The sequence below is a fragment of the Toxorhynchites rutilus genome, chromosome 1, assembly GCF_029784135.1.
Source record: "Toxorhynchites rutilus septentrionalis strain SRP chromosome 1, ASM2978413v1, whole genome shotgun sequence".
In the NCBI taxonomy this organism is placed as follows: domain Eukaryota; kingdom Metazoa; phylum Arthropoda; class Insecta; order Diptera; family Culicidae; genus Toxorhynchites; species Toxorhynchites rutilus.
In genome coordinates this window covers 11503339-11516126 of record NC_073744.1, presented here as the reverse complement: position 1 = coordinate 11516126, position 12788 = coordinate 11503339, and the positions used below count along the sequence as shown (strand labels likewise).

Here is a 12788-nt window from a genome sequence, read left to right as displayed (position 1 = left end):
TATCATAATCAAAAAGTAGTTAGAACAAATCTCCTTGGACTAAAATAAATGAACTTCAAAAATTTTTTTTTTAAATTCCACTTCTTTACTTTGCTATTGCAAAAACAAATCCTTCCACTTTAAATGGCCCACCCTGTATGACACACCTCTCTCCCCTGCAATGGAGAGGGGGTTCCATAAAAATAATAAACATATTTCCACCAAACATATTCCGACATGACAATTGAAAATTTTCGGAAAAATCTGAAGGAAAATGGGAAAATTCGGAAAAATCAATTCGCCTATGTTCTATGATTACATAGAGACAAGCTTTGTTAGTCCATTTGATAATTGCGCTAACGAAATTGATCTTTGTTCGAAAGTGGAAATTGATGTTAATGTGATAAAACGCACTGTCATATTTTCTTCTATCTAAAGGGTGTGTCACATCAAATTGCATCACGGAAAAAACGCTGTAGAAATTCGCCCAGTAGACCGATCCTTTTGAAAATTTTAGACAGTAAAATAAAAACTATTAAACAACTTTTGGCATTTTCTTTTTATTCATACTTCGAGCCCAAGCCCGTATGCTTGCACCTTCCTCTTTACCCCGTCCATAAGGTTCTGTACAACGTCAGGTTGTAGTTTTTTTTGAACAGAAATCCATTTTCTCTTGAAGTCCGCCTCCGATTTGACAACTTTTGGGTTCTTTCGGAGGGCCTGCTTCATAATCGCCCAATATTTCGCTATTGGGTGAAGCTCCGGCGCGTTGGGCGGGTTCATTTCCTTTGGCACGAAGGTGACCCCGTTGGCTTCGTACCACTCCAACACGTCCTTTGAATAGTGGCACGAAGCGAGATCCGGCCAGAAGATGGTTGGGCCCTCGTGCTGCTTCAATAGTGGTAGTAAGCGCTTCTGTAGGCACTCCTTAAGGTAAACCTGCCCGTTTACCGTGCCGGTCATCACGAAGGGGGCGCTCCGCTTTCCGCAAGAACAGATCGCTTGCCACACCATGTACTTTTTGGCAAACTTGGATAGTTTCTGCTTGCGAATCTCCTCCGGAACGCTGAATTTGTCCTCTGCGGAGAAGAACAACAGGCCCGGCAACTGACGAAAGTCCGCTTTGACGTAGGTTTCGTCGTCCATTACCAGGCAATGCGGCTTCGTCAGCATTTCGGTGTACAGCTTTCGGGCTCGCGTCTTCCCCACCATGTTTTGCCTTTCATCGCGGTTAGGAGCCTTCTGAACCTTGTATGTACGCAGGCCCTCCCGCTGCTTGGTCCGCTGGACGAATGAACTTGACAAATTCAGCTTATTGGCGACATCCCGGACCGAACTTCTCGGATCACGTCTAAACTGCTTAACTACGCGCTTGTGATCTTTTTCACTGACGGAGCATCCATTTTTGCCGTTCTTCACCTTCCAGTCGATGGTTAGGTTCTCGAAGTATCGTTTTAGTACTCTGCTGACCGTGGATTGGACGATTCCCAGCATCTTACCGATGTCCCGATGTGACAACTCCGGATTCTCGAAATGAGTGCACAGGATTAATTCACGACGCTCTTTTTCGTTCGACGACATTTTTCCAAATTTACGAAAAAATTGACAGGCCAATTGGCCAACGTGATCTATACACTCTTATCTGATTATAAGCGAAAACTGAAGATATAATTCCTAAAAATTAAATTTCTACAGCGTTTTTTCCGTGATGCAATTTGATGTGACACACCCTTTATATAAATATAAATGGATCGGCGAATGTGTTGATAAGAGCAAAACTCGAGAAATGAATTGTACGATTTAGGGCTGTGCTCCCTTGGCCGAGTGGTTAGCGTCACAACTAACATGCCGGGTGTTCGGGTTCGATTCCCGTTCTGGTAGGGGGAATTTTTCGTCAAAGAAATTTCCTCCGACTTGCACTGTGATCACGCGTATTCTAGAGCTTGCCACTCAGAATGCATTCAAGGCGTGTTACTTGGCATAGAAATCTTAACTAAGTACTTATAAAAATGACGCAAGTAATACTACGTTGAGACGGCGAAGTTCCTCTAGGAACGTTAGTGCCATTGAAGAAGAAGAAGAAGAAGAAGAAGAAGAAGAAGAAGAAGATGAAGAAGATTTAGGGCTGTCTTTATTCTATCATTTTTGACGTAGAACTACGTCTTTCATTAAGGGTGTCAAATCAGAAAACAAGTCACGTTTTTATGAAATAAAGTTAACGTTAATAACTATTTTTGCCGCGAACGGATTTTGGCGATTTACATACTAAACGAATCGGAAATTCCGTAAGATTTGTTTAATATGCCATACATTAGGATCCCCTTGTTAGTAAATAATTAAAATTCATGAAAACTTTAAGTGTTTCTATTTTCCCATACATTTGTTCTGTCCATTTGAGTGCTTTCCCGAACAGAGCTATCAATAACGAGCAACTTATCGACGACCAACGGAGGGGAAATCGTAGGATTTAAAATCTCCGTGAACAAAGGGAAAGAAGAATAATGAAGAGGAATACTTGCCTAGAGTCTAAACAGTGGATCTCGCTGAGGCAAACTTTCATTCGGCATCGGACTGTTGAGCAATCCAGTTCACTTTGCTTTCGCTGCGCTTCGATCTAAGATTGGACCCCACCAGTGGTAATCCAACTTGGAAATCGTCGTTTGATTTTTCTGTTCGTTTTTCGCGTTATTCGTATCGTGTGTTCTTCTTTCCGTGTCATAAATTGGACGCTTCGCGTAGTGTGCGATGAGCAAGAAGAAGAGGAAGGCAGGCTCGAGCCCTGCAAAAAACGAACGCATTGCCAGGGGCAATAAAATTTCGAGGCAAGCGTCATCTAATGATGCACGCGATGTTGGTGCAGTGAAAAGCGCTCGCACTGAACCGAGCCTTCGCGAGTGTGACACCGCATCGCACAACAGCGAAGTAGGCGATTTCGGCGCGTCGGTCGAAAATGTAAACGCCCAGGCAGCAACCAAAATCAAGCTCCCCCCGCTGGTGGTGAAGGCGGTCGCTCTTGACAAACTCATCAGTGAATTCGCATCGATGGGTGTTACAGCAGAGTACAAGCTGTGTGGCATAATTCGGTCTTTTTCCAAGCAGTTGACATTGTTTATTTTCCGTCTTCATAAGGGCTTCGTTTGTGTCTTTGAGAACGCATCAATGCATTAAACTGACGTTATGGCGAAGCAGACGTTAAGGTTGTGCACCAAAAAATTATTTGGGAATACTAAGCATCTTGTATATCTTACTGGAATGTTATAAGTTATTTGGGTTCGCGTGCCAGTCGCAAAACTGCCTTCAACTAGGATTGCATTTGCGCTAATATTGATCATAATGAAGCATTGCTACTGTTTTCGAGGTTGTTATTAACAAAAATAGTTTAGTCATCAAGAAAGTAAATGTTCTGGAATTTTGTATGTGATTAGGTTTTGCTTGCCAGTAGCAAAACTTCCTCCACTAAGGGAGACAGCTGCGCTTATCTCGAGCGTGAGAAAGTAATGCAACTCTTTTCGAGGCCAGTAATATTAACAGAAGCGTTTCTTTTGAGAATAGCGCAAAATGATGAGAAATGTTTATATTGCTAGTAGTTTCAAGCCACCAATGTATGGCTCTGTATGCATGCTATGGTGAACGCTTGTTTGGCGCTTGGTTTACGCTTAGTTTGTACGAACGATATCTAGAGGTGCGATTCCTTTGAGGCAATACTAAATAACATGTAGCATGATATTTGATACTTGCAAGTGTTGTCATTGTTGTTGTTTACATGCGGTGCCAAAGATATATTGATGTAGTTATGAGATATGGAATAATGGTGCTGGTGCAACATGTATATAATCGACTGCAGCCGAGTCTATGTCAATTTCGAAAAAGGCCACCGGAATAGCCTTCGAGGTAAATTTTCAATGCATTGACATGAAATAAATTGCGACATACGATTGTTTTGCGAGGGCAAGAATGAATCATCAATAGCCATAGAGAACCTATGGGAAATAGTTAAACGTAAGGTGTACACCGAAAAATCAAAAAACAAGCAGCAGCTGTGGGAGAGAATCCAGGCGGTGTGATACGCTATCCCGCTGAGAACGTGCCATAAGCTGGTGGAGTCGATGCCGAACCGGGTGCGAGAAGTGATGCGTAATAAAGGTTATACCACCAAGTACTAACCCTGCAAATCGATCACGGTATGAATTTCCTTTTTTTTTTTTAATTTTTTTTACCATGAATTCTAAAGCGGTCCTATTTTATGTCGCGTTATTTTAGTCAGTAAGTATGCTTAAAACGCATTTTTAAATAAAGGACAATTGGTTTAACTACGGATGATTTTAATTTCTTCGAAGAATGGAATTTACAATTTGTAAATGGTTTGATGCACTTAAATGGAAATTTTTTTCTCAAAGTTTTGTCACTTTCTGTTTTGGATTGAGCTGTGGTCCTATTCTATTGTCCGACACTGTATAAACAAGCGACTTATATAAAATAACAGCGTAGTTCTACGTCAACAATGCGGTCGTATCTTGGACACAACCTCCTATAATTTTTTCTGTATCAAACATTTATTCCATGTAACGGAGAAACATGTTATTTGCAAGTGGTTGGAAAAACTTGTACTAGAATTGTGTCTGAAAATAATCTGATATTAATAATGAAGAGTTTTGGTAGAAGTACTAGGAATTTTATAGTTAAGGTAATGTTGAAAGGTAGACTAGAAGACCAATCAATGAACAGTTTTGCGATTGGACCCACGAACTTGCGCTTAGCAAGAAAACGTAAATGTGATAACGAAAAATAAATTTTGGACGAGACGAAGTTTGCCATGTCAGCTAGTTATTATATAAATTTATTTTTAGACATAATGTTCGCTCAAGATACTCGAATCATTTGCAAATAAATGTTTCCCCGTTAACTGGAATAAATGTTTCATACAGAAGCTTAATTCCGCAAACGCAAATCCAACTAAACTAACAAGGGGATCATTGTTGAACATATGGGAATATTTTTTTCTCGAACCTTCTATCAAAGCATTTCAAATATTTCAGTAGTGTTCCTCATCAGAACATTTATCTACGGACAGAGACGAGTGCAACAAAATAAAGACGGCTCAAATCGGACGATTTATTTTTCGGGTTTTGCGCTTACCAACACATTTGAGCTTCCATTTGTGTTTATATAGATATCAAAGCTGAGAGGTTTGTAGATATAAAACTTTTCAATATTAAATTCAATTTTTGTGTAGAATTTTTAACAATGTGTTATTTTTTCTAGAAGCGCCATTTAAAAAAAATCAGAATTGTTTCTATAATAAATCTTGTATATATTGTTATAATGAGCCCACGCAATTACACAAATCATCTACTAACACACTCCAAAACTTTTGAGAGACTTCCCTTGTGAACAAAAAACAACTTAGATTCTAATGTGATTACCGACGTTACCGGCTTTTCAGTTTGATCCCACTGCCCAACATTAGCGGCGGTGGTGGCGGTGGCTCGCAGGGCATCCGGGCGACAAGCATTCGTAACACCGCTTCCAACCTGGGCGTGAGTAGCGGCTGTAACACCACTGCTGCCAGCGCGATCGGCCGATCGATAGCGACCCGGGTCGACATCCAGCCGGTGATCAACCGTGCCGACCTGAAGAACTCAATCTTCCATCCGAACTTCCACCGGCAGTTTGTGACGAGTATAAACACCGAAGCGAACTCAGCTGCGGTGGCTGAGGTCAATGAGGACAATAATAGGTTTGTGGAGTAGTATTTGAAATACTGTGAGAATATTTAAAATCGGAATGTTTTCTTCCAGTGATAGCTACGAGGATTCGTTGAAGGATTCGCTGGCGTCCAATACGAGTCTATGACGAGAGCGGAATGCTCCTCCCAGCGGGGGGAGCGAGACCCTCTGTCATCCCCGCCACAGCCAACTGTACAGAATAGCCCATAGAACAAACCAAAAAATGTAGCGAATCGGTTTACTTAAGCGTTAATCGTTATCTAGTTTTTAAGGAACTGCGCGGAGTGTGAGAGTGATACGAGTGAAAGGGAACGAATGCTTTCGAAGTGCAATTGATGAAACCAGTGACAAAGATAAGTTGTAAATAAAATCAGATTTTAATTGAAAACAAGATAACACCACCGACAGCTATTTATACTCACAAAACGCTTTGGCCCCTTGCTCGTTGATTGTGGAGCCCGGAGCAACCACTACCATGTGTTTATACCACTCGGTCACATTTTGATAGCGCCTCAAATCGAACTCCAATGCGTTCATCGTGGCAATGGTCGCCAACACGCTCAGGTCGACGATGGTCATGGTCTGTCCCGTCACGTAAGGCTGGCCCTCCAGAAACAGATCCAACATTTTGACTGCATCCTCAAGTCCCTTCAGCTTCTTCACGTCTCCCTCCAGTCCCCCAAACACCTGCTCGTGATAATACTCCGCGAAGTTGTGGTACAAAATGCACGCGTCGAAAAACATCCGCTCGTTGACTTTCGCCCGCTTGGCCGGATCCTTCGGGTACAACGCGTCATCCGTTCCGTACTGGTCCACCAGGTAGATCTGAATCGCTCGGCTCTCCCACAGCACCAAACCTTTGTCCTTTAGCGTGGGGATGCTGTAGCGAGGACTTATCCTGGAGAAATCTGGCCTCCGCTGGTCGACATTTCTCGAACTCAACTCCTTCAGCTTCAGCTCCACGCCGATGGCCTTTGCGGTCATCAGCACAGCCCTTGAAGGTGCCGAATCGAGTGAGTAATACAGCTCCATAATCTCGCGCTGCTCGTCTGCAACAAATCGAATCAAATCAAAACACGCAGAAATAGGAAAATCCGTTCGTTCGATACGTGCTGTCCAATCAGTCGCCTAACAGCGAACTGAACACTGCGAAAAAAAACCGTATCAATCGGTCGCAGCCAGTTTTCTTCTACTTACTCCTGGTGGAGGTCATTCCGATCCTACGGATTTTTGTTTTTTTGTTTTACTCTGTTTTGGTTCGATACTTCATAACGCGCGCGAATGGGTAATGGAACCGAAAAAAATATATTGCAGAACGACTTTCAATCGCTGGATTCTTTTTATTAGCTAACAATCGCGTTGTTCGTTGAAGTGTGCATGTGTGTGTTGGTTCACAGCATCGAGTCGCGCTCTAATCAAGTTTGTGCCAAGATTTCGTAGCCTTTCGTTTTTTTTTGTTTTGGAAGAAGGTTTATACGGAGGACTGCTTTGCTTATCTCGTCTGCTACGCGTTTCAGTCGCCCAGCTGCAATTTGGTTGCAAGCGAAGACGGTAAATATGTTCAGATTTCCGGCTGGTTGTTCACCAATCCCAGTGATTGTTGTGAGTACCGTCGAGTGGAGGGACATCGAACGATATAGTTTTGACGTAGGACTACGTCTAACATTTCAATATGGGGGCCCATTCCAATATTTCGAATTAATAGGGAATATCCTCAGCAATTTTTTGTATGCTCTACATTACTATTTTTCAGTTCATTTAAAGGACAAATTGATGAAAATTGGAAGAAAAAATTCCCTACTTTCCCATACATTTTATCTGCGCTACCGCAGCAAACAGCTATTCATTACAAGCAACCACAGGAACGGGTGACACGTAGGGACAAGATGGAGACGAGTGGCAAACGCAGAAGAGATTATGTATATTGGCGGTCGCTACAACGTAGACTATATCACTATATCTATCGCCGGACGCCAAGCAGGAATGTATGTTCCCAACAATTTCAACTTTATATAAATATAAATGGATCCAACTTTATATAAATATAAATGGATTCATTTTCGTTCGATAACTCGCAAGTAGATCGGATAGGTTTTCGAAACGATCCAACAAAGGTGTTTTTTTCCACAGCGAATCAGACTGTGTTTTTTTTCATCGGTTGCGCTTGCGAGTAGAGCGAAGCTCAAAGTGGTGCGCGACCGAGACGCAGAGGATACAATTCAGACAGATTTATCACACACGCCACACAGCAGCGGCAAGTATAAGTTTATTTTTCTTTTGTCCTCCTATCATTCCTTCTACCATCTGTGCTCGATTTACACCATTGTTCATCTGTGTGTTCACCAAATCGGCAAACGTTGGCATTAGGGGTGTCTATTTTTTTTTGGTTACATTACTGTTGAAATTTTATTGGACCTTTTTTTCATTTTAGAATTTTATATAAATAAAATAAATTAATATAAATATTATCCGCAGCATAACCTTATAATATATTTTTTTTTTACTTATTCATTTTGATAATTATTATATTCTGTTCATATCGAACAGTTGGCCGATTTTTCTAATATGGCTGAGGGCGGAAAGGACCCCCCGTTGACGCAATTGAATATTTCTGATACCGAACCTCCTCCTGAAGAGCAGGAGGATGAAGCAGAAATTGAGGTAGAAAATTCTGTTTACGAAGTTGATAGTTCCGAAGATGAGGAAATCGACGAGAAACAGGATTTTCGTCCTAAAGAATACCCTGAAGGCTCCAAAGGCCCATTCATTGTGTACTTTAGACGAAAATCCAAACCTCTCAATGTCATTCGTATCTCGAAGGAACTAACTCAACATTTTTCTGACGTTACCGAAATTACACGGATGGGGCCAGACAAACTACGAGTTGTCGTCTCAAGCAGGACCCAAGCGAACAAAATAACGCGCTGCGACCTCTTTGCGATTGAGTATCGTGTATACGTACCCTGTTGCAACGTCGAAATAGACGGCGTAATAACCGAAAAGGGTTTGACCCGAAAAGAGATAATCGATGGTGTCGGTCGCTTCAAGAACTCCACACTAAAAACTGTGAAGATTCTTGCATGCGATCGACTGAAATCTGTGTCACATAAAAATGACAAAAGAATTCTCAATCGGACAAACTCTTTTCGTGTGACTTTTGAGGGTTCCGCCCTTCCAAATTACGTTGCAATAGGGGCACTTCGTTTACCTGTTCGGTTGTTTGTACCCCGGGTAATGAAATGCAACAAATGTATGCAACTCGGTCACACGGCCGCCTATTGTTGCAATAAAAAACGTTGCGCAGATTGTGGAGAGAGCCATGATGAGAATCCTTGCGCGAAAGAGCACAAGTGTCTTCATTGCGGCGGGACTCCTCATGATCTTATTCAATGCCCGGTGTACAAACAACGAGGGGAAAAACTCAAGCGTTCCTTAAAGGAACGTTCCAAGCGGACTTTTGCAGAAATGCTTAAGAGTTCCGTGCCAACGACACAGGACAATCCCTACTCCATTCTGCAGAACGACGAGCCTGTTGCTGACGCTCCCAATGCCGGATGTTCCGGTACATCGCAGGGTGCCATCAGGAAAAGAAAAATTACTTCTTTTCCATCACTCCCATCACTCCCAACTCGTCACTTCCCAAGTTGGAATGAAGCCTCGAACTGAACGTGCTGAGAATAGGCCGAAGCAAGTACCTCCCGGTTTACGTGGTCATGCTACCAACCAGGGGTCCTCAGCACTTCCCGGAACAACAACGAACACGTCTGTTCCATTTTCGCGGTCGAAGCAACAGCCACTACCTGGCCTGCTTGCGCTTTCAGACCTTGTGGATAACATTTTAAATGCTTTAAATATAAATGATCCTCTTAAAAGCATAGTATTATGTTTGCTTCCGGTTGTGAGAACATTTTTGAAAGAAAAATGTGGTTTTTTAGCAGCGTTCATTTCCCTCGATGCCTAATTCAGCGCAAGAGGTCAAGGATTTGACCACTGTCATACAGTGGAATTGCAGAAGCATCATCCCTAAACTAGACCAATTTAAATTTTTAGTTCACAGTTCTAACTGTGATGTATTTTCTCTCTGTGAAACATGGCTTTGTTCAGCCGACGAGCTGAATTTTCACGATTTCAACATTATTCGCCTAGATCGTAACGACTCGTTTGGTGGCGTACTATTGGGGATCAAAAAACGTCACTCCTTCTATAGAGTCACTATCCCATCGATTACAGGCATTGAAGTTGTCGCTTGCCAGATACAAATCAATGGCAAAGAACTCTGCATTGCTTCGATATATATTCCTCCCAGGACTACTGTAGGTCGCCATCAGTTCTTTGATATTATCGAGGCATTGCCGGAGCCGCGGTTAATCTTAGGTGACTTCAACTCCCATGGAACAGCATGGGGGTCACTCTACGATGACAACCGTGCCACGTTGATTTATGATCTGTGCGACAACTTCAACATGACAGTTTTAAATACTGGGGAAGCAACTAGGATAGCCAACCCTCCTGCACGGGCAAGCATGCTAGACATATCTCTCTGCTCTTCTTCATTATCCCTGGATTTCACATGGAAGGTAATCAAAGATCCCCACGGTAGTGATCACCTACCAATAATTTTATCGATCGCCAATGAATCAAAATCTAGTGAGTCAGTCGATATTGCGTATGACCTCACGAAGAATATTGACTGGAGAAAATTTGCAGAATTAATATCTGAAGCAATCATTTCGATGCATGAACTTCCTCCCCTTGAAGAGTATAATTTTATATCAAGTTTGATTTACGATAGCGCACTTCAAGCTCAAAAGAAACGTGTACCGGCTACCACTTTCCGACGTCGTCCTCCATCACTTTGGTGGGACAAGGAGTGTTCAAAGGTCTACCTTGAAAAATCATCCGCTTTCAAAAAATTCAGGAAAACTGGATCAGTGGAATGGTTTCGAAAGTACCAAGCTCTAGAAGCCAAACTAAAAGGTCTGATTAAAGCAAAAAAGCGTGGATATTGGCGGAAATTCGTCAATGGTTTGTCAAGGGAGACCGCTATGAGTACTCTTTGGAATACGGCTAGGAGAATGTGTGGCTGGAACCATACCAATGAAAGTGAGGAATACTCTGACCGTTGGATTTTCAAATTTGCAAGGAAGGTTTGTCCCGATTCTGTTCCTGCACAAAGCGTCGTACGCGATATTCCGCTCCAATGCGATTATGAGAATTTTTCGATGGTGGAATTCTCAATTGCCCTTCTCTCATGTAACAATTCAGCTCCGGGGTCGGACAAGATTAAATTCAACTTGTTGAAGAATCTTCCCGACTTGGCTTAACAGCGTTTGCTGAACTTGTTCAACAAGTTTCTGGAGCTGAATATTGTCCCGCATGACTGGAGACAAGTGAGAGTGATAGCCATACGGAAACCCAACAAGCCGGCTTGCGATCATAACTCGTATAGGCCGATTGCAATGTTATCCTGTATTCGTAAATTGTTAGAGAAAATGATTCTACTTCGTTTGGACAAGTGGGTCGAAACGAACAATTTGCTGTCAAATACGCAGTTTGGCTTCCGCCGAGGTAAAGGGACAAATGATTGTCTCGCGCTGCTATCTTCTGAAATCCAAATCGCATTTGCTCGCAAAGAACAAATGACTTCCGTTTTTCTCGATATCAAAGGGGCATTTGATTCAGTTTCCATGGAAATTCTCTCAGAGAAGCTTCATAATCGTGGACTTTCACCAATTCTGAATAATTTCCTGTACAATTTACTGTCAGAAAAGCACATGATTTTCTCTCATGGCAGCTCGAAATCTTCTCGTTACAGTTTTATGGGCCTACCACAAGGCTCCTGCCTAAGCCCCCTCTTGTACAGTTTTTACGTCAATGATATGGATGATTGTCTAACTAGAGACTGCACGCTGAGACAACTTGCAGACGATGGAGTTATTTCCATCACGGGTACTAATCCCGTCGTTCTGCAAAAGTCGTTGCAAGATACCCTGAACAATCTGTTCACGTGGGCCCTCAAGCTGGGTATCGAATTCTCTACGGAGAAAACTGAAATGGTCGTTTTTTCTAGGAAGCACGAACCCGCCCAATTCCAGCTTCACCTATCCGGCAAAACGATCCAACACTCTATGTTTTTCAAATACCTGGGTGTATATTTTGATTCTAAGTGTACCTGGGGGAGACACATTGCGTATTTGAAACAGAAATGCCAGCAAAGAATCAATTTTCTCCAAACAATAACCGGAACATGGTGGGGTGCCCATCCAGGAGACCTCATCCAGTTGTACAAAACAACGATATTATCAGTGTTAGAATATGGCAGTTTTTGCTTCCGATCAGTTGCCAGGATTCATATTCTCAAGCTGGAGAGAATACAATATCGTTGCTTGCGTATAGCCATGGGGTGTTTGCATTCGACACATACGATGAGTCTCGAAGTTTTGGCAGGAGTACCCCCGCTTACTCTTCGGTTCACAGAATTTTCCTACAGATTTCTCATCCGTTGCAAGATCATGAATCCATTGGTGATTGATAACTTCGAAAATCTACTCCAACTGACTCCTCAGTCAAGTTTTATGTCTTTATACCATGAGTACCTTACCCACGACGTGCACCCTTCACCAGGCATCTCCAACCAAGTTTGCTTCCCTTACTTCTGCAATTCCTCTGTCATTTTTGATCTGTCCATGCGACAAACAATCCATGGAATACCAGATCACCTACGCTCCAATGTTATTCCGTCGATATTTTCGGAAAAATATGGGAAAGTTGGATCTGATAAAATGTTCTTTACTGACGGTTCATACATAAACGGGTCCACTGGCTTCGACATCTTCAATGAAAATTCCAGTGCCTCTTTCAAACTCAAAGATCCTTGTTCCGTGTATGTCGCAGAAATGGGTGCGATATACTATGCTCTAGGGATCATTGAAACATTGCCCATCGACCATTATTTTATTTTTTCAGACAGTCTCAGCTCAACAGAGGCAATCCGCTCAATGAAGGTTGATAAACGCTCATCTTATTTCCTAACAAGAATAAGACATCTATTGAGTGTTTTGGTCGAAAAATTATTCAAGATTA

General features: G+C 42.3%; 2 protein-coding genes across 6 annotated transcripts in view; one reads left to right on the top strand and one right to left on the bottom strand.

Annotated features, from left to right (window-relative positions):
• The window catches only part of LOC129766652 (cadherin-89D-like), a 164336-nt gene extending 158241 nt beyond the window's left edge, over positions 1 to 6095 (top strand). For 3 of the 4 annotated variants that reach the window (XM_055767244.1, XM_055767234.1, XM_055767250.1), the window contains 2 exons: positions 5423 to 5716; positions 5778 to 6095. In XM_055767244.1, coding sequence (XP_055623219.1) covers positions 5423 to 5716; positions 5778 to 5832 — 349 coding nt within the window. In that variant the 3' untranslated portion in view covers positions 5833 to 6095. Of the gene's footprint in view, positions 1 to 5422; positions 5717 to 5777 lie in introns of those variants that run through there. The other variant, XR_008741469.1, reaches the window with a different exon arrangement.
• Positions 6070 to 7062, bottom strand: LOC129766752 (glutathione S-transferase 1-like). Of its 2 annotated transcripts, none has more exons than XM_055767352.1 (2): positions 6903 to 7062; positions 6070 to 6754 (listed from the first exon to the last, which is right to left on the bottom strand). In XM_055767352.1, exons 1-2 carry the CDS (start codon positions 6916 to 6918, stop codon positions 6114 to 6116), a joined length of 657 nt encoding a protein of 218 aa, XP_055623327.1. In that variant the 5' UTR covers positions 6919 to 7062; the 3' UTR covers positions 6070 to 6113. The 2 variants fall into 2 exon arrangements, with proteins under 2 accessions (XP_055623327.1, XP_055623331.1); XM_055767356.1 differs by having other exon boundaries at positions 6815 to 7058.
• Between the last annotated feature and the right edge of the window lie 5726 nt (positions 7063 to 12788).